Source organism: Pipistrellus hanaki, assembly GCF_964339955.1.
Source record: "Pipistrellus hanaki genome assembly, chromosome: 11".
Classification (NCBI taxonomy): Eukaryota; Metazoa; Chordata; class Mammalia; order Chiroptera; family Vespertilionidae; genus Pipistrellus; species Pipistrellus hanaki.
In genome coordinates this window covers 54,554,300-54,574,706 of record NC_140513.1, presented here as the reverse complement: position 1 = coordinate 54,574,706, position 20,407 = coordinate 54,554,300, and the positions used below count along the sequence as shown (strand labels likewise).

General features: G+C 40.0%; 1 protein-coding gene across 1 annotated transcript in view; it reads right to left on the bottom strand.

Moving 5' to 3' along the window:
• Window positions 1–20,407, bottom strand: part of ADAMTSL1 (ADAMTS like 1) — a 385,178-nt gene that overhangs the window by 71,632 nt on the left and 293,139 nt on the right. The window contains exon 21 of the mRNA XM_084898074.1: window positions 3,683–3,811. Coding sequence (XP_084754200.1) covers window positions 3,683–3,811 — 129 coding nt within the window. The remainder of the gene's footprint in view (window positions 1–3,682; window positions 3,812–20,407) is intronic.

The window sequence follows — 20,407 nt, the reverse complement described above, 5'->3', positions numbered from 1 at the left end:
CAGACTGATTCATTTGCCTCTCAGCATAACCATTATGGCTTGTTGCAGTTTAGGTTTTTACAAGGGTATTTTTTGGATCACATGATCTCACACATCTAGAGGAAATAATGAACAACATAAACAGACCCAAAGAAAGAGAACCAGCGATCAGACTCTCAAACCTCAGAGGGAAAGTAAGGGAGGAGGGGGTAAGGGGAAGAGATCCACCAAAAGACTTATGCGCATACATAAGGAAGAGTTGGCCATGCATACATTTGGGGGCTTATGTGTTACCAGAGGCTAGCCTACTCTAACATATTGCCCAATCAATGACTCAACCAGTTATTTCTGCATCACTAGTTCTGACAATTTTATCTGTTAAATCCTTTAAAAGCTTCTCTTGCTCATAGGGTAAAAATACCAAATTGTACTATAATCTATGAGAGTCTGCAAGATCTAGCTCTTGCCAACTGTCCCTCAACCTCTCAGCCACATGTCATGACCCTTTCTTCTCTGTTCTCTGTTCTACAATCACACCAGTCATGTTTCACTCCTTCAAATGTAGCATGCTCTTTCTACCTCAGGCCCTTTGCACATTCTATTCACAATGAATGAAACACTATTTCCTTCCCCAAACCTTTATCACCTACTCAGTTTTCTGCACTCTTCTCAAACAGAGAATAGAATAAGTATAGGGGTGGTACAATAAATTGGATCACTTTTCAAGAAAAAGCCTCTGCATGCTCATTGCCTAATGCTTTTTATGTTTAAGGGTTGGGAAGAATTTGTGAGGCTGAGTTTTACAAGTTGAAAGCATATGTGTGCAAAAAGCTAGTTAATGAAAAACTACTAAAAACTCAAACATGTAAGGACATGAGTCACTCACTCTATGTAAACTAGGTAATATTCTTAAAATAGACTATTATATGGCCATTAAAATTATGTCATAAGAGAGCCATAATAGTTACTTGTAGCAGCAACGTAAAAGTAGTTTCTTCTGCCACTTAGCATTACAGCTGAGAGCATTTTGACTGGAGATTGAGGTTAAGGATGATTTCTTTGTTCAGTAAATTCACAGAACAACTGTGTAATCAAAAGGGGGGTAGAGGGCTGGGTGAAAAAGGTGAGGGGATTAAAAAGTACAAATTGGTAGTTACAGAATAGTCACAGAGATGTAAAGTACAGCATAGGGAATATAGTCAATAATCCTTTAATAACTATGGATGGTGCCAGGTGGGTACTTAAAATACAAGGAGGGGGAAACTTTGTCAAGTATATGATTGTCTAACCGCTATGCTATACATCTGAAACTAATACAAAATAATATTGGATGTCAACTGTAGTTGGAAAAAAAATGGAAATAAAAAAATAGCATGCTCTTTCCCACCCTAAAAGGCATAATGACAGCGACACAGATTTATTTTAGTTAACCATGATTACTACAAATGGTTCTATGAGTAAAAATAAAGAATTTAATGTGCACGGCCAGGCCAAAACTGGATATGACAACCTCAGATCTCATAAGAGTCAGTCTCTGGATGAAGCTGGGAGGAAGGGCTCCAGGAGGCAAGGGAGAGTTGGCCAACGCTGGTTTTAGTGTCCTGGGCTCCCTGTGGTAAATACTTCCCCACCTGAATCCTGGGTCTCAATCTCTTTCCAGTGACTAATTCCAGTGCTCCCCATTCTTTTCTTTAATTTTTTTTTTAATATTTATTTCAGAGAGGAAGGAAAGGGAGGGGGAGAAGAAAGAGAGAAAGAAAAAGAGAGAGAGAGAGAGAGAGAGAGAGAGAAACATTAATGATGAGAGAGAATCATTGGTCGGCTGCCTCCTGCACACCTTGCACTGGGGATTGAGCCTGCAACCCGGGCATATACCTTGACCAGGAATCAAACCATGACCTCCTGGTTCATAGGTCAATGCTCAACCACTAAGCCATGCCAGCTGGGCTGCTCCCATTCTTTTTCTTGTACTGATCTGAACTCTCAAGAGAATACCCAACACTGTCCATTATATCTATAGTCATTGTTCCATCTCCAAGGACTGTGTTCAGGTGGGAAGTGATGGCTCAATAGCAGGGTCCCACCTGCACGATCACCAGGGGACAGCTCTTTCATGGGAAGCCCTGCCAGGGGTTTTATCTTGCTCCGCAGGTGGGAGTCCTGGGCCTGAAGGGATTTGGTTCTAGGAGGTTTCACTGATGAGGTTGGATGTGCAGACCAAAGGAAGCTTTACAAAGAAGTTGTTTTAATGCAAATCATTCTATGAGTTAAATATATATATATATATATATATATATATATATATATATATATATGTATATAATTTTTTTTTTAACTGGTTTCTACTCTGCAGACAGGATATGACAGGGGAGCCTGGGTCAGGGTGTGCCACAGTAGAGGAAATCTGATGAGGACAGCAATCAGGGGATTGTTGGTGGGCCCTGGCACAAGAGCCTTTCATTCGTTCTTTGCATTATGGCATGAATGCATGAAAACCCTTAGGATAGCCGGCACAAACTAGGCCACAAGGAGAGGCCATTAGTAGCTGGGCTTTGTTTGTTGTTTTTTTTTTTGTTTTTTTTTTTTGCTTTTAAATTGAAGTAAATACCTTTATACAGAGCATACCACCATGCCCCGTTGTCCACTATTCCTCGGCTTCACTGTGACTTTCTGGTCCCTATTGGCCTCTGAGTTTGCAAAGCCAATCCAAGGGCAATGCCTGTCTCACAACTCCTACGTGCTGGCTACTTTCTTTTCTTTTTCTTTTTCTTTTTTTTTTAATATATTTTATTGATTTTTGTACAGAGAGGAAGGGAGAGAGATAGAGAGCTAGAAACATCAATGAGAGAGAGTCATTGATCAGCTGCCTCTTGCACACCCCCCACTGGGGATATGCCCGCAACCAAGGTACATGCCCTTGACCGGAATCGAACCCGGGGCCCTTCAGTCCCCAAGCCGACGCTCTATCCATTGAGCCAAACCAGTCCCGGCGATGCTGGCTACTTTCGTTAATGACTCCTACTCTCTTCTGATGGAGTAAGTTCCAGGTCTGCTATGAGCTCTTTAGCTTTCTACCACCTCTGCTTTGAGGTCAGGCCCCCACTACCTCTCCTGTAAACTACTATGATGGCTTCTTAACTGGGCTCACTGTTTCAGTATTTCCATTGTTTAATCCATTGTGTGCATTGCTGGCAGCTCACTCCTCTGGAAGCATGCTCCCTAACATCATTGTCTGCCTTGGTCTAAACTCCTTGGCCAAGCATTCGAAGTCTCCCATAGTGCAGTTGCAGCCCACCCTGCTACAGCTTAAGCCCCTCCACACCCTTTCTGCACTCTGGGCTCCAGTCAGACCCCAGCACACACTGTGCTTTTACAGTCCCGAGGCTCTCCTACTCCCCTGATTTTCTCTCTTTCTTTCCACTTGGAATGCTCTTTGCTCCATCTTTGCACACTCACATTCTATTAATAGGCAAGGCTGAGATAAAAACCACCTCTTCTATCTCATCTGTCCCAGTCATAATTCTTCTTTCCTCCTCTAAACTTCTATGGCACTTACCAGTTTCAGAGTGACTGAGGTTCATGCTTTTCCTACTACCCCTGAATCCCTGAGAACAGAATGTATGTTTAACTCTATATCCCCACCTTAGCACAGGGCTCCATTAAGAGTTGAGCAAATGAATTAACACCTAAATGAATTTCTCACCTGCAACTTGGCAGTTAATGGTCACATTCACTCCCCGCACTGTTTTGATGGTGCCTCCTATATCCACTGTGATGGCAGGCTCCTTGGTGTTGATCACGGTCATTCGCGATGTTTTCACTAATGGCTTTCCTGAAGATGGGGAGAAATGTGAAATTTTATATGCAATAACTATAGACTTGAGGCATTCCCCTGCATCATGGGATAATGAAGACAGACCTACTGGTACACCCAGGCTTTTTCCATGAATCATATTTTCCTTTGAAAAAATTGTAACTGCACAATATAAAAACCATCTACTTACCCACCCACCACCTATCACAGAACTGCTAGAAAAAGAACAAGGATTGAAGCATATGAGGATAGAGGATGGTGTCCAACAAGTTCGGATGGTTTATACATTTTTATCATTAAATTCCAAAATAATCCTATACATTCAATTTTTAAGAGCTTGGTTATTTTAATTAAACTTTTTACTTTGAGATAATTGTGGATTCACATGCAGTTGTAAGAAACAGCACAGTGAAGTCCTGTGTAGCTTCTACCCAATTTCGCCTAATGGTGATATCTTATAAAACTATACTATCATGACCAGGACATCGACACTGATGAAGTTAAGCTAAAGAACATTGCCATCACTACAAGGGTTCCCCATGCTATCCCCAACCCCACCTTCATCTTTGGCAACCAGTAATCTGTTCTCCATTTTTATACTTTTATTATGTAAGGAATGCAACCATACAGTATGTAATCTTTTTTTTTTTTTTTTTTTTTTTTACCCATTCAGAAAAATACTCTGTAGATTCTGCCAGGTGTTACATGGCACCATGTTGAGCATGTCAATAGTTTGTTCTCTTTTATTGCTGAGTAGTAGTCCATGGGTGTACCACCAATGTTTTAGCCATTCACTTGTTGAAGGACATCTGGATTGTTTCCAGATTTTGGTGATTCAGCTGTAGTGATGTCCCATTTGCATTTCTCTAATGACTAATAATGTCGAATATATTTTAATGTGCCTATTTGCCATCTGTATATCTTTGGTAATATGTCTCTTCATGTCCTTTGATCATTTTCTAATTGAATTTTTTTATGTTTAGTTTTGAGAGTTTATATTCTATTTTATTAATTTTAAATCCTCATCCTAGGACATGCTTAGAGAGAGAAAGGGAGAAAAGGATGGGGAGAGGGAAGGAAGAGAGAGAGAGAGAGAGAGAGAGAGAGAGAGGAGAACATTGATGTGAGAGAGAAACAATGATCTATCATCTTTGTGCTCTAACAGGGGTTGACTCCATAACCCAGGTATGTGCTAGACTGGGAATTACTGGTAACCTTTTGGTGCACAGGACAAAGCTTAACTAACTGAGCCACTCAGGATGGACAGAGTTCTTCATATTCCAGATACTCATATTTTGTTGGCTATCAGGGTTTTCTTTTCATTTCTTTAATAGGATCTTTCACAGGGCAAAAGTTTTTAAACTCTGATAAAGTCCAATTTATCAAGTTTTCCTTTCATGGAACATGCTTTTGAGGTTATGTCTAAGAACTATTTACCTAAACCTAGATGCTGAAGATTTTTTCCTACAAGTTTCAGAGTTTTACATTTTACATTTAACTTTGTGATGCATTTTGAGTTAATTTTTGTATAAGGTATGATATTTAGATCAATGTTCATTTGTTCTTTTGCCTATAGATGTCCAATTGTTTCATCACCATTTATTGATTTTTATTTTTAAGCTACATGTATGCCTGTGGTTAATTCTAGCATTAAACATTTTAAAATTGAATTTATTGGGGTGACATTGGTTAATAAAATTATATAAGTTTCAGGTGTACAATTCTATAATACAGCATGTGTATATTGTATTGTGTGTTCACCACCCCAAGTCAAGTCTTCTTCCCTTACCATTTATTGAACAAGCTATATTTCCATCACTAAATTGCTTTGCACCTTTGTCAAAATTAGTTGGACATATTTTTGAGGATGTATTTCTGGGTTCCCTCTTCTGTTCCATTGATCTATGTGTGTCTCTATCAATGATCTTAATTATTATAGCTATATAATTAATCTTGAAATTGGGTAGGCTGATTCTTTCTACTTTATAATTTTTTGATATTCTATTGTCTTGACTTTTACACATAAATTTTAAATTATTTTTGTCTACAACTATAAAATCATACTGGATTTTTATAGGAATTACTTTAAACCTGTATATTAATTTGGGAAGAACTGATATCTTTACTGTGTTGAGTCTTCCAACCCATGAACACTGTCTATTTATTTTATATCTAATTCCTTTCATCAGAGTTTTGTAGTTTTCAGCATACAAGTGATATATATATATATATATATATATATATATATATATATATATTTTCTTTGCTTTATACCTAGTTAATTTGTATTTTTTGAGGGGCTGTAAGTGATGTATCTTTAATTTCAGTAGTCGTGTGTTCATTGCTAGTATCTAGAAACCCATTAATTTTTGTATATCCAGTGACATTATTAAACTCACATGCTAGTTTTAGGACTTTTTTTTGGGTAAATTGTTGGAATTTTCTAAATAGGCAATCATTTCATCTGCAAATAGTTTTATTTCTTCCTATCTGATTTGTATTCCCTTTCTTGCATTATTTCCCTGGATAGAACTTTCAGTACTATGTGGAATAAGAGTGGTATGATGAGTGATTTTCAGTTGAAACCTGAACATTTTCATAGTATGTTAAGCAACACTGGATCTTCTTTAAACCTCTGTGTTATACGGTCTTCTCTAAGACCACTCATGTGGGGGAGCAGGGAGGTGCCTTCTCGATACTATCCAGTGAAGGTAAGTGTACCAACATCAGAATTATTGGGGTGCCAGAAGAAGAGAGAGAGCAAAATATTGAAAACCTATTAGAAGGAATAATGACAGAAAACTTTCCCTACATGGTGAAAGAAATAGACTTACAAGTCTAGGAAGTGCAGAGAACCCCAAACAAGAGGAATCCAAAGAGGACCACACCAAGACACATCATAATTAAAATGCCAAAGGCAAAAGACAAAGAGAGAATCTTAAAAGCAGCAAGAGAAAAACAGTTACCTACAAGGGAGCACCCATATGACTGTAAGATGATTTCTCAACAGACACTATGACGGCCAGAAGGGAGTGGCAAGAAATATTCAAAGAGATGAATAGCAAAAAAATACAACCAATATTATTCTACCCCAGCAAAGCCATCATTTAGAATTGAAGGTCAGATAAAGAGATTCACAGATAAGAAAAAGCTAAAGTAGTTCATCACCACCATACCAGTATTATATGAAATGCTGAAGGGTATTCTTTAAGAGGAAGAGGAAGAGGAAGAGGAAGAAAAAGATAAATATAAAAATTATGAATAACAAAGTGACAACAGATACATACTAACAAGTGAATCTAAAAATCAAGTGAATAGCAACAAGCAGACTGTAAAATTACAGCGGGGAGGGTAGGGAGATCTGGGGGAGATAAGAGATCAACCGAAGGACTTGTATACATGCATATAAGTACAACCAATGGACACACAACTCTGGGGAGGGAGGGTATGTATGGGAGGGGTGGTAATGTTAAAATATGTACACAGATAATAATTTAATAAAAAAATAAAGTGAATAAAAAATCTGATGAACAGAATAAACTGGTAAATATAATAGAATCAGGGGCATAGAAAGGGAGTGGACTGACAATTTTCAGGGGAAAAGGGGTGTGGGAGGTGCGGGAAAAGATTCGACAAAAATCTTACACCGATGGACAAAGACAGTGGGGGATGATAAGGGTATGGGGTGGGGTGGGAACTAGGTGGAGGGGAGCTAAGGGGGGGAAAAGAGGAACAGCTGTAATAATCTGAACAATAAATGTTTATTAAAAAATAAAAAGAAGTGTTGGGGAGTACAAGAGACTTGGTTGGAAGTTTGTAAGGAGGACATTCTGATAAAAGGGACATATGTGGAAGGCTACCTGCCCCATTTATTGAATTCTGACTTAGGGGAGACTTAAGGGAGTGTTGAAGGAGGTGCTCCTAATTATTCCTTGACCTTTCCAAACAAGTCTGTGTACGTGCAGACACCCAGGTGTTTACTGGAATCCTTATGCTTAATCCCTGAATGCCCTATCCTAAAGTACAATGTAAACATATATCTTCCCAAGATTATCCATCCTACTGATTGCATATAAAGATAAAAATTCCAATAAAGGCAAAAACTTGTATATGTTATTGAGTCCCACTCTAGACCTATTAAACCTGCATCTCAGGTGGTGGTATGGAAGTTCCTTGGTGATTCTGATATGCAGCCCATGTTTGATAATCAATGAATTATATTGTTTTAGTTTTCCTTGAACTGGTTTTCTCTCATTCCTGGTGGGAGTTGAGGAGATTTATTTTGAGAGACCACTAGTTCTCTATTAGACAATTTCAAGTTGGAACTCTTATTTTAATGGTCAACTAAAAACAATGACAGGCAATAGAGGCTACCCTGGCCACTAGAGCCAGGGGCCCCTTAGCCCTCTCTTTCACAGTTAAACTGTGGCTGAGTAATCTGTTCACCCATCGTTCAGGGGCTGCTTGTCAGCCAATCAAAGAATATGCGAGAGATATACATATAATGGAATTCTACTCAGCCATAAGAAAGGATGAAATAGTGCTATTTACAACAACATGGATAGACCTTGAGAACATTATGCTAAGTGAAATAAGTCAGTCAGAAAAAGCCAAGAACCATATGATTTCACTCATATGTGGGATATAAAACTGAAACTCATAGACACAGACAACAGTATGGCAGCTATCAGAGGGAATGGGATGGAGGGCTGGGTTGCTTCACTGTGTAATAAAAACAACTGTGCCAATGGGGAAAAGCAGGGAGTTTTAGACTCACAATTACCAAGTTATTTTTCCTATAGGAATTTTAATAATAAAGGTGGTTTTTATGGCTGCAAGCATATAGCTATAAAATTCAAATGTCACTGAATTAAATCCAGCCCTTAATTAATTATATTGAGCTTTTGCTGAAAAGTAATGGCCTTTTCTCCTGTCACTAGAGGTGCTGGTGTTAGCACAGGCTACTTATACCTCCTTATTCCTACACGATCCATTGTTAAGACAAAGCACAAAGTTATTCAAGTACTTATAATTAATAGCAACTTATAATGAAAACAATGTTTGGTAATCAGTTGGCCCTCGCACATTTATTAGAAAAAACTTGTATATGTTATTGAGTCCCACTCTAGACCTATTAAACCTGCATCTCAGGTGGTGGTATGGAAGTTCCTTGGTGATTCTGATATGCAGCCCATGTTTGATAATCAATGAATTATATTGTTTTAGTTTTCCTTGAACTGGTTTTCTCTCATTCCTGGTGGGAGTTGAGGAGATTTATTTTGAGAGACCACTAGTTCTCTATTAGACAATTTCAAGTTGGAACTCTTATTTTAATGGTCAACTAAAAACAACAACAAAAAGAAGCCCATAGCAGATCACGTGGATGATCACCTAATGAGTACTGCCATGTAAGGACCTGCCTGTGTTTGATTATAATTATATTAACTAGTATCACTTTAATTATGGAAGTTAACTAAGAACAAAAAATAGATACCCAGAGGAGTGAAGTGATAAACTGTATCTTTGTGCTAAGAGAATGCTTAAACATGCCCCACCAAAAAGGCTCTCAGATCAGACAAAACAAAAAAATGAGGGCATGCCTCCCCTGTTAGGACAAAGTACATGTTACAAATCATTATGAGCCAGCAGATTCAGTTAATTTCTGGAAATTGACAGGGTTTGTAGATCACTCTTTTATTAATCTGTCAATCTGTGTTATAGTTGAATGAGAGCTATACACCGAAGATTATGTCTAATTTTATAACTGTATAAATTTAAGAAACACAAGGAAATGGAAAAATGGCAAGCTGTTCAATTCATCAGGCTCCATAGGTGAAATCATGCCCTTCGAGAGTCAGACACAGAAATGGAAGCATGAAGAGAATCATTTTTGTTCAGTTCCTTCAGACCTCATCATACCGTACCCATTAGCTTTCGGAGTATGCTTCCCGTTAGAAGTCACATGGAACAGGGGACATAGAGCCTCACCAGTAATCAAGGAAAACTTGAGATGCAGCTAAAAATGGGCATCAATATCCAATGATGCAAAGAAGTGCCATCTCCTGATGCCTTGCTGGCAGAGGCACTGAGTCAGCCCAGCACTGTCCTGACCCCGAGGGCTGAGTAATGGTAAGACAGGCAGGAACAGATGAAGCCCCAGAAGCAAAGCTCAGAAATACATTCCTGTTCTAGTCTGGGCTCTGGTTCCCACCTCATTCCCTTATGTGTGGCTCTGGGTAAGACTGAAGCCCAGGGGGGAACACTGAACATGTGTGCTTGAAGAATGCCTTTGGCCCAGGATACAGGTGACTGAGAGAGGAGCCAGAGGAGACGGCAGGTTTGTTTCTTTGAGTGCAGCTAAGAATAGAAAGCATTATAAGCAACTTTTTCTTTTTTTTTAAAAAAAATATATATTTCATTGATTTTTTACAGAGAGGAAGCGAGAGAGACAGAGAGCTAGAAACGTCGATGAGAGAGAAACATCGACCAGCTGCCTCTTGCACACCCCCCACCGGGGATGTGCCCACAACCAAGGCACATGCCCTCGACCGGAATCGAACCTGGGACCTTTCAGTCCAAAGACCAACGTTCTACCACTGAGCCAAACCCTCCTCGGCTAAGTAACTTTTTCTTAAGGCACGAAGTCCAGGCCTCTGCTAATAAAGACTTTGTTTTCAACAGCATGGGGCCTTCCATGTTGGATGCCATGCCTGAAACAGATTTTCTATCCGCCAAACCCTTTGCTTCTTCCTGGGCACACAGCTAGGCCATTTCCCAGCTCCTTTGCTTAGGTGTGGGAACGGTCCTGCATCCTAGCAGATGGAATGTGGGCAGAAATGAAGTGTGCCACTTCTGGACCCGAGCCACAAAAACCATCTATGCAATCATTGGTTTCAGACTTCATGTGAGCAAGAAATAATCTATCATGTTTTAGCCAGGATGTATTTATGATTTTGTTTATTACAGTAGTTATCAAGTGCTAATTGATCCAGGTTTAATGGATATTTGTTAACTTATTGAAGGAATGACTCAGATGGGTCAGTTCTCTGAACGTGTCACAAACATCGGTTAAGAAGGTTCTTTACTATCCTTAACCATAAAAAAATGAATTGCACTTCAGGAATTCCAGATTCTCACTGTTCAGTTCAAGGCGATCTGTGCTAGGATGTGTGCGTGTGTTGCAGATGCCTGGACACGGGGCAATGGCAGGAACAAGGATTGCAGCAGGCAGGGCTGGCGATGACTGAGAGCTCCAGAAAGAGCGCATCAACGGCAAACAGGTTGAGACTGTGACACCTACACTAAGAGATTGCAGGGTCTTCTGGGAGTACTGTTTGGGCACAGATTCTGGGTTAGAGCAGCATAGAGAGTGGCACACATGATAAACTAGTGATGCAGGCAGTGAGCCTGGCCATGAGAAGTGGCAGCCTACATGTCAGGTGTCTGGACTCATTGCTCAATAGCTGAGTGACCTTGGAAATGTTATTTATCTAGTGGTTGGCAAACTCATTAGTCAACAGTGCCAAATATCAACAGTACAACAATTGGAATTTCTTTTGACAGCCAATTTTTTTTAAACTTAAACTTTTTCTAATGCCACTTCTTCAAAATAGACCCCTCCCAGGCCATGGTATTTTGTGAAAAAGCCACATTCAAGGGGCCAAAGAGCTGCAGTTTGCAGACCACAGGCACAGTGGATGCAAAGCTCTTAGAAGGGTGTCTTAGCTCAGCATGAGGTTTGTTTGAATAAATGGTGGCTATCATAATGCTAACACTATGAGAGAGAAAATGCTATGAGGAACAAACAGTGTAGGGAACTTCTTATAAACTAAGAAAACTCACAGAAAATAAAAACTTTAAAGAAAGGAAAAAGATAGGAAAGGAGAGAGAACAAATCTATGAGTAGGAACTTAATGGCTTCTATACTGAAGAACTGTGAGGGCTTCAGAATAATTGGAAAAAAAACCCCAATTTAAATACAATGCATTTTCCCCAAACTGGAACCAGCAACTGGTCAGACACAGAGAGCTTAAAAGTCACATGGGGTCCCTGGCTGGATAGCTCTCTTGATTAAAGCATCATCCTAATGCACCAAGGTTGTTGAATTTGATTCCTGGACAGGGCACATACAAGAATCAACCAATGAATGCATAAGTGGAACAACAAATTTATAGATATCTCTTTCTCAAATCAATTAAAAAATTCTCACTGAGGCCAGGACTCAGTTTTAAGGACTCAAAATTCAATGCTTGCCAGGTTGACTTACTGGTGACTCTCATGAAACTGCTCAAGAAAACAGTTGTGTTACCATGGCAGACCCAAATCTCAATTCAAAAGAAAGGTGAATCAGCTAGCAATGCTCACTAATGAAAATATTTGAGTATAAGCAATGAGGCATTATAAATTTCACATACCTTCAATGCCCCAAACTAAGAAATTATATACATCCAGATTTAATTATATATATTATATATATTATATATATTATATAATTGCATAAAATTGTATAAATCCAGATTTAATCAATGGAAAATGCTCTGTAATCAGCAAGAATATCATAGCAATGCCTTAAGAAATGCTGGCCTCTGCTTACAACATAATTAATAAACACAACATAATTAATAAACAGTCCCTCCCAAGGGCCACTGGAGTTAAAGCTGTGAAAACTCCCTGAAATGAGAATTCTCAAAGAATTTAAAACCTCCTGAGCTAAGTCAAGTTTAGGGGACCACGATCATTGTGAACCTATGAAACACTGATAAATAACAACAACAACATCTAATACAACGAAATCACTAATGATGGATACTGCTAATAATTAATTACCATTTCTTACTGGCCAGATACTTTTCAGGATCTGGCTACCTGGCAATTTCAACAAGAGTGGCTTTGTTACAGATAATAGTCATATTAAAATGCATGATTTTTTTAAAAAGTCTGGTTCTCCTTCCAAATGCCTTTCACATTTTGTAGCTCAGAAAAATTTTAACTCCATCCTGTCCTGCCATTGCTCTTGCAAAGTCTCCTTCACTTCTACCTCCTGGCTCCTAGGTCAGCACTTGCCCTTTCATTCAGCTCTATTTACTCTGCCCTCTTTCTCCCACTAGTCTGCTGAGAACTTTCCTCTCAGCTGTTATTTTTTCAAGATATTGCCAATGCTATATTTGGCCATCTAGTCTTTTATTCTCCCAAATATAAAGAAAGCGCATTTGCAAATGTTAAAATTTGAGGTAAGGGGAGATTACAGCTGGTAGTGGTGGGTGTGGATTGCTGTACTTTATTTGCATGTTAGAGATTGTAGAATTGTTAGGTCTGAAAAAGACTCCAGTGTGTATAGATTTAAAACCCCTCTTTTTTATGATAAGGACACAGGTTTACAGTTCTAAATCTGCTTCTAAATTTTCCAATAAGGTGAATACTTTCTCTAGAATCTTACTTATTTTATAACAATCTTTCTTTTTTCTTTATTTCTTTTTTTTTTTTAGTAATAGTAAAAATAAATATTCTTCTCCCATTCAAATCATTACATGGTTTTAGTTAGTGTAATCTAATAAAATAGATTTACTTTGAGTAATACTCTGACCATATCTAGGAAGTGAGATGGAATAGATGAGCAGAGAACACAGAAAATGGAAGATTTAACCAGAGGGCATTGGTAGCTTCCAGTTTATGTTCAGGACACAAACAAGTTAGCCTGAAAAGAATTCTTAAAAATTTAAAATTAATTGGGTTTCCTTAAAAATGGAGTGATAAAAAAAAAAGTGTGTGTGTGTGTGTGTGTGTGTGTGTGTGAAGTGTGTGTGTGTGTGTGTGTGTGTGTGTGTTTTGGTTTAGCTTATTTGGAAAAATTGGAAGGTCTATTAACATTAGATTTGCATTTTTGTTTGGCAATAGTCAGATGAAAGTAAGCTGTGCCTTTAAGATGGAGAGTGTGACAGGCAGAATAATGGCTCTCCAAGGATGTCTACACCCTAATCCCTGGAACCTGTGACTATGTTAGATTACGTGGCAAAAGAGAACTAAGGGTACAGATGAAATTAAGGTAGCTAATGAGCTGACTTTAAAATAAAAAGGCTATCTTACACTAGGGGCCTGATGCATGAAATTCGTGCATGGGGGAGGGTCCCTCAGCCCAACCTGAACCCTCTCCAATCTGGGAGTTTCTGTCTGTCTTTGCAATCATATGAGCGAATTGTCTGAGACCCCAACCCAGTTTGGTTTGGTTCTATCAGAATAATAGAGGTCTTTTTTTTTCTTTGCTTCATTGGTGAAGATTTCCTAGAAGTTGCAGGATATCTTCCTTTTAATTTTTCCTCCACATTCTGACTTTATTTATGTTTCTCACCTTTGCTTTCCCTCCATCCCCTTACCACAACAGTAACGTGCTCCAGGCTCACTTTGCTCTAGCATCTAGAAGATCCTGCAACGTGTCTGCCATCAGAACTATGATTTCCAGAATTCCTGGTGCTCCCTGTGCTCTAGGTTTCCGCTTCCGGTCCAGGGGCTGCAGAATCCAAAAGAAACTTTGAACTCGAGCCACCCCCAGGCCGAGCTGACAGGACCGGACACTCTAGTGGTGTCCCAGGGCGCCGGCATCAGGTGGGGTCCCAGGGATACCTGCCATGTTGCCCTAGCTACATGGTGGGCCATCCTTAGGACTCTGGCCACTGGACACCAGTGCATGGTGACCACAGGATCAGAGCGGACAGGGTCCCTGGGACACCACAGGGTCCTTGGCGCCTGCACGAATGCCTGCTGCCCACAGGCCCACCATCTTTGATTGATTAATTTGCATACTCACCCCTGATTGGCTGACGTGTCATGGAGAGATGATCAATTTACATATCTGTCTGTTATTAGTATAGATCAGTGGTTGGCAAACTCATTAGTCAACAGAGCCAAATATCAACAGTACAATGATTGAAATTTCTTTTGAGAGCCAAATTTTTTAAACTTAAATTTCTTCTAATGCCACTTTTTCAAAATAGACTCGCCTAGGCTGTGGTATTTTGTGGGCCAAAGAGCGGCATGTGGCTTGCAAGTCACAGTTTGCCAGCCATGGGTATAGATGATCTATATGGACCTAGTATAATCACATAAGCTCTTTTTAAAAATTAATTTTTATTTTATTTTAAACTTTTAAAATCAGGAGTGAGTATGCAAGAGGCAGAAGAGTTTGTCAGAGTGATAACATGAGAGGCAACCACCACTGCTAGCAGTGAAGATGGGGAAGAGGACCAGAGCTCAGGAATGCAGCCCTCTCTAGAAGCTCAGTGTATAGCCAGCAAGAAAATAGGGGCCATAGTCATAGGTCACAAGGAACTAAATTCTGCCAATAGCCCAAATGAGCAGGAAAAGCATTCTCCCAGAACTTTCAGAAAGGAATCAGCCCATTGACATCTTGGTTTTATCCTGGCAAGACTTACTGGACTTCTGACCTACTGAACTGTAAGATAACACATTTGTGTTGTTTTAACAATCTAAATTTTTGGTAATTGGTTATGGCAGCAATAAAAAACTAATACAATATGCCTTGTCTTTACGTCACCAAAGTTATAACAGAGAATATATATATACATGACAAACAAACACATGAAAAGATGCTGGACCCTGTCAGTCATTAGGGGAATAGAAATTAAAATCACAATGAACTATCACTACATTTCTATGAGGATGGCCAGAATAAAAAAAAAAAAAATAGACAACAAGTGTTGGGAGAATATAGACACACTGGAACCCTCAGACATTGCTAGTAGAAATGTAAAAAGTGTATAGCCACTCTGGAAATAACTGGTAGTTTCTTAAAAAGTTAAACATGAATGTGTCACACGACTCAGCTATTCAACTTTTAGTTTTATACAAGAGGTGGGAAAAAGGTTTACAGCTATGAGCATGTGAAACTGAGTTTATTCATGTATTATTATTTAGCAACTAGAGACCCTGTGCATGAAATTCGTGCATGGGGTCAGGAGGGATGGTGTCCCTCAGCCCAGCCTGCACCCTCTCCAATTTGGGATCCCTTGAGGAATATCCAACTGACTGTTTAGGCCTGATTTCAGTAGGATTGGAACTAAATGGGCAGTCAGACATCCCTCTCACAGTTCAGGACTGCTGGCTCTCAACTGCTTGCCTGCCTGTCTTCCTGATTGCCCCTAACCACTTCTGCCTGCCAGCCTGATCACACCCTAATCACTCTCCTGCCAGCCTGATTGCCCCTAACTTCCCTCCCCTGCAGGCCTGGTCACCCCTAACTACTCTCCCCTGCAGGTCTGGGTCCCCCTGCAACTACCCTTCCCTGCTGGCCTAAGTCACCCCCAACTTCCTGATGAATGATGAATATAATGTGGTATAGTCACACAATGGACCATTATTCCACCATAGAAAGGAATGTAGCATACATGTTCTAACACAGTTGAACCTTGAAAACATTATGTTAAGTGAAAGAAACTTGTAACAAAGAACCATGTAATGCATGATGAATGGGCAGATCTATGGAGACGTAGTGTTATTAGTGGTTGCCTGGGGCTGGTGGAAGAGGGTGGGGTGGGGAGTGATGGCTAAGGAGAGTGGAGTTTACTTTTGGGATAATAAAAATGCTCTAAAATTAAGTATGGTACTAGATGCACAACTCTGAATGTACTAAAGCTATTTACTTGTATACTTTAAATGGCTGAATTGTCATAGTATGTGAACTATACATAGTATGTGAAATATACAGTTTGTATATTAGCCTTTTATTATATAAGATATACACTGAGTGGCCAGATTATTATGTGTTTATAGATCATAATAATCTGGCCACTCAGTGTATATCTACACGAATAAAAGAGAAACATGTAAATTGACTGTCACTTCATGATGCCCACCAGCCAATCAGGAGTGAGTATGCAAATTAAGCTGACAAAGGTGGCGGCAACCTCACACCTCAGCCTCTGGCCAGCACAAATGCAGGCATGGAGCGTCTGGGCAGGGAAGGATGCCTGCTATGAGGGGGAGAGAGGAGGGAGCTACAGGAGTGGTGTTCTGACGGAGCGAAGACTGAAGGCTCCGGCCAGAGAGAAAATGGACGGCGGCAGCCAGAGCAAAGGCCTGGGTCCCAGGTGCCAGAAAAAAACTGGTGCCAGCAACCAGGGGAAGGAAGGTCTATTGCACAAATCTTTGTGCAACAGACCTCTAGCGTGTGTGTGTGTTGTATGTGTGTGTGTATATCAGTACCTAAGGGGTGGGTGGGGCTTAGCTCCCAGCTGCATTGCTTCCCTCTTCTCCATCCATTTTACTAAGATATGCTTTGCTAGTGTCATGCGTCAGGTTACTCAAGTTATTTCTTCTAATTATTCAAGTGAAGTTGATGAATCCTCAAGAGACTAAGGCAGCAAGTGGTGCTGTCATAACTGCTAGGGACCCCATACCTAGGACAGCTGTGGGATGCTGCACCTCTTCTAGAAACAATTCACCGAGGATATATTATTCCCACCAGCTGTCTAACCACCCACTCTTCCCTCATTCTGTTGGGTAGCTGTGGGAATTGCTCTTTCAGAATTTGAGATGAGCTAGCTTGTACCATTTGTACTTCCTGTTTGTCTCCTGCAGTCTACTGGAAAATAGAGTTAGTTGGATCCTCTTGCTATAATTTTATGCATTTAATCCAAGTTCTATAATAGCTAGTCTTTAGTGGGCATGCTTCACATGTGTATGTATTGAGGAAAACTTAAAGGCCTTTGTTACTCGGTATTCTATCAGATAATGAGGTCAACTGATGGCAGCTTGAATCAGTCAATGGCCATTAGTTAGCCTGTTATTCAGAGTACCATTAGGAACATAGCCAAACTTGTCTGCCTCTCTCTCTGAGCTAGTGTGCCAGAGTAAACCTTCCTTTGTCAGTCTTTGCCATTGGTGACAAGGTCCTCCCTGAGTCTACAACTCCCCATGAAGCAAAATTCCCCTCTGGTTAACAGAATTGCTGGATAAAAAAAATCCAGAAATGCCAATTCGAAATGACTTCCATTATAAATAGCTTGCAAACTGGCTTGTCTTTTATTGCAGCTACTAAATCATGGCGGAGAAGGGCAAGAGAAAGAATTTCAGAAACAACTGCCTTTTATTTTTATTTTCCCAGAGAGGTTTCTGTGATCTCTTTATTAGACACAATATGTGTCAGCTATTCAACTCATAAAAAAAGCAGAGAAACATGCCAGGAAAAGGAGAAATATTTTCTGTTTCTCCCTTCCTGTGAAACTTTGAATGAGCTCATCTGGGTTCTCTCCTTTCAATGAAAGCTATGCTCATCCCTCAGCCCTCCATCTCCTCCTCATTCTCCATTGATGATGTCAGACAGGGCTTATGGTATCTTTTTTGTGATCTTATAAAATCAATGACAACCAAAAACATTTCCCTTCTGGGCATGACTTCATCAATGTCCCACACCTGCACAGGCTCATCTGCATTGGTAAGTAGAGTTAAACTCCACTGATCCAGACTGAAGCAATTTACTAGGATACTCCTGCTTTCCTTCAAAACGCTGCCCACACCATTCAGACTGGGAAGATTTCTGAGCAAACTGGTCGAGTGTTGGATCTGACTAGTCAAGATGGCTCTCCACTCTGTGCTTATCCTTGTACACACCAGAAACTCTCCTTTACTCAGTACTGTTTTTGCCCTGGACACAAAGTAATCGATACCTCAAAATGTTAGGTAGGTGACATTTTGATGATATTCTTATACCCCCTCCTCCACTCTACTGTATGTTAGTCTCACCTATACTCTGAGCAGTGAAACGGGCATCCCATTAAGTCAGTTTAGGACAGAAAGGAATTTTGGGCCACTGGATCTGCATGGCTGTGAGTGTCCTGAACCAGGGAGATAGATAGAGAAACATCTCCACGTCGAGAACACTCGCCAAGTACTCTCAAAGCGCTGAGACTTAGAAGATAAAATCAGTACATAATAGATGAGTTTGCGGAGAAGTAAAAGGCACAAAAGAAGATATCTTACAGGCCCAAAGAGAGTAGAGAAAGGAAAGCTTGACTGCATTGGCAAGTCTGAAACGAAATGGCATTTACATGTTTAAATAAAAATTGAGAAGAGAGTAGCACTGGCCCTATAATGCATTGGAGAGGCAGAAGTATTAACTCACTCAAGTCAGAGGATGGGGCAGAGGAGAAGTCTAGCTGTGGACCAGGGAGAGCTCACCAGGCCTCCCTTTCTGTGGTCCATGTGAAATATGCCTTGCCACTAGCCACCTCCCTTGCTCTGAATCCAGGCACTCCAATCAGTTTTCAGATGGCTAATTCAATCTTCCAGTTGACACCGAGACATGGAGAGGTTGAGACACACACACTACATAGGCACTCTACAAAGGGCTCTTGAAAAAAAAAATTCCCTACTGCAAAAATAACTTGGCTTTTGTTTGCTGCATTATTCTCACAATAATAATAATAGCTGATAAATATTGAGTGCTTGCTATAGGCTCGGCACAATTACAAGCATTTTACATGATGAATGCATTAAGTCTCCACCAGAACTCTCCAGGTCAAGCACTATTATTATCACCATTTTACAAATAAAGAAACCTAGTCGGAGAATATAAAGAAGTTGCTCAGGGTTACATAGCTAGGAAGTGACAGAGCCAGGATACAAATCCAGACTATGAGGCTCCAGAGCCCGCAGGCTTAATTGCCATGCTATGCTTGCTCCTGTGAATTATTATGGACAAATTTCCCTGCATCTGGTCAACTCAGGTGCATTGGCAAGACCAAAGTCCATACATTCCTTACAAAATCATGGGGACACCTGAGCACTTTGAACCTCAAAACATCCCCCCTTCTACCCCCCCCACAGCTCCTTTGGGTCTACATTCCCAATGAACTGAAGGTAAAAAAAACACAACAACAACAACAACAAAAAACACTCTGCAATGTCATTAAAAGCACAGAAGCACAGAGATTTACCATGAGGAACTGATTGCAAGTGAGCGGAACCAGCTCCTAAGTTCATACTTGAAAAATTTCAGTGTGAAGGCTTCTAGTGAAAAATACATGGAAGCGAAGTTGAGCTAATGTTTTACACATTTTAGAATTGCTCTCAGGATGTGTTTCATTTTAGAAAAGCTCGAGAAAAAACAGAAAACATTTATGGAGTGTGAACTATGTGCCTGGCATTGGGCTAAGTGCCTTTTCACACGTGTAACCTTATTTAACATCACAACAATCCTGTAAAATATTATTAATTTCATTTTTATGGATGAGAACAAAGACCCAATAAGGTTTTACACTTTGTTCAAGATCACACAGCTAATAAGCATTATAATTGGTAATCAAACTTAAAAATGCACACTCCCCAATTTGGGTTATTTTAGGTTATATGTTATACAGTGCTATGCAGAATATTGATGTCATTTGAAGGAAATCATAACCTCTTGATTCTCAGTAGCCATGAATGCATCTATTGCTTTCGCTAGTCTGTAAGCATTATGGGGCAAACTCGGGTCTTACTTATTGCTACATGTTAATAATACTTGGTGGAGAGTATGCCCAGAACAGTAGCTGGTGAGCCCCTTAATACTGTGAGTGTAGACATTGACGCAGGGATAGATGATAATCCTAGGTAAAGATACAA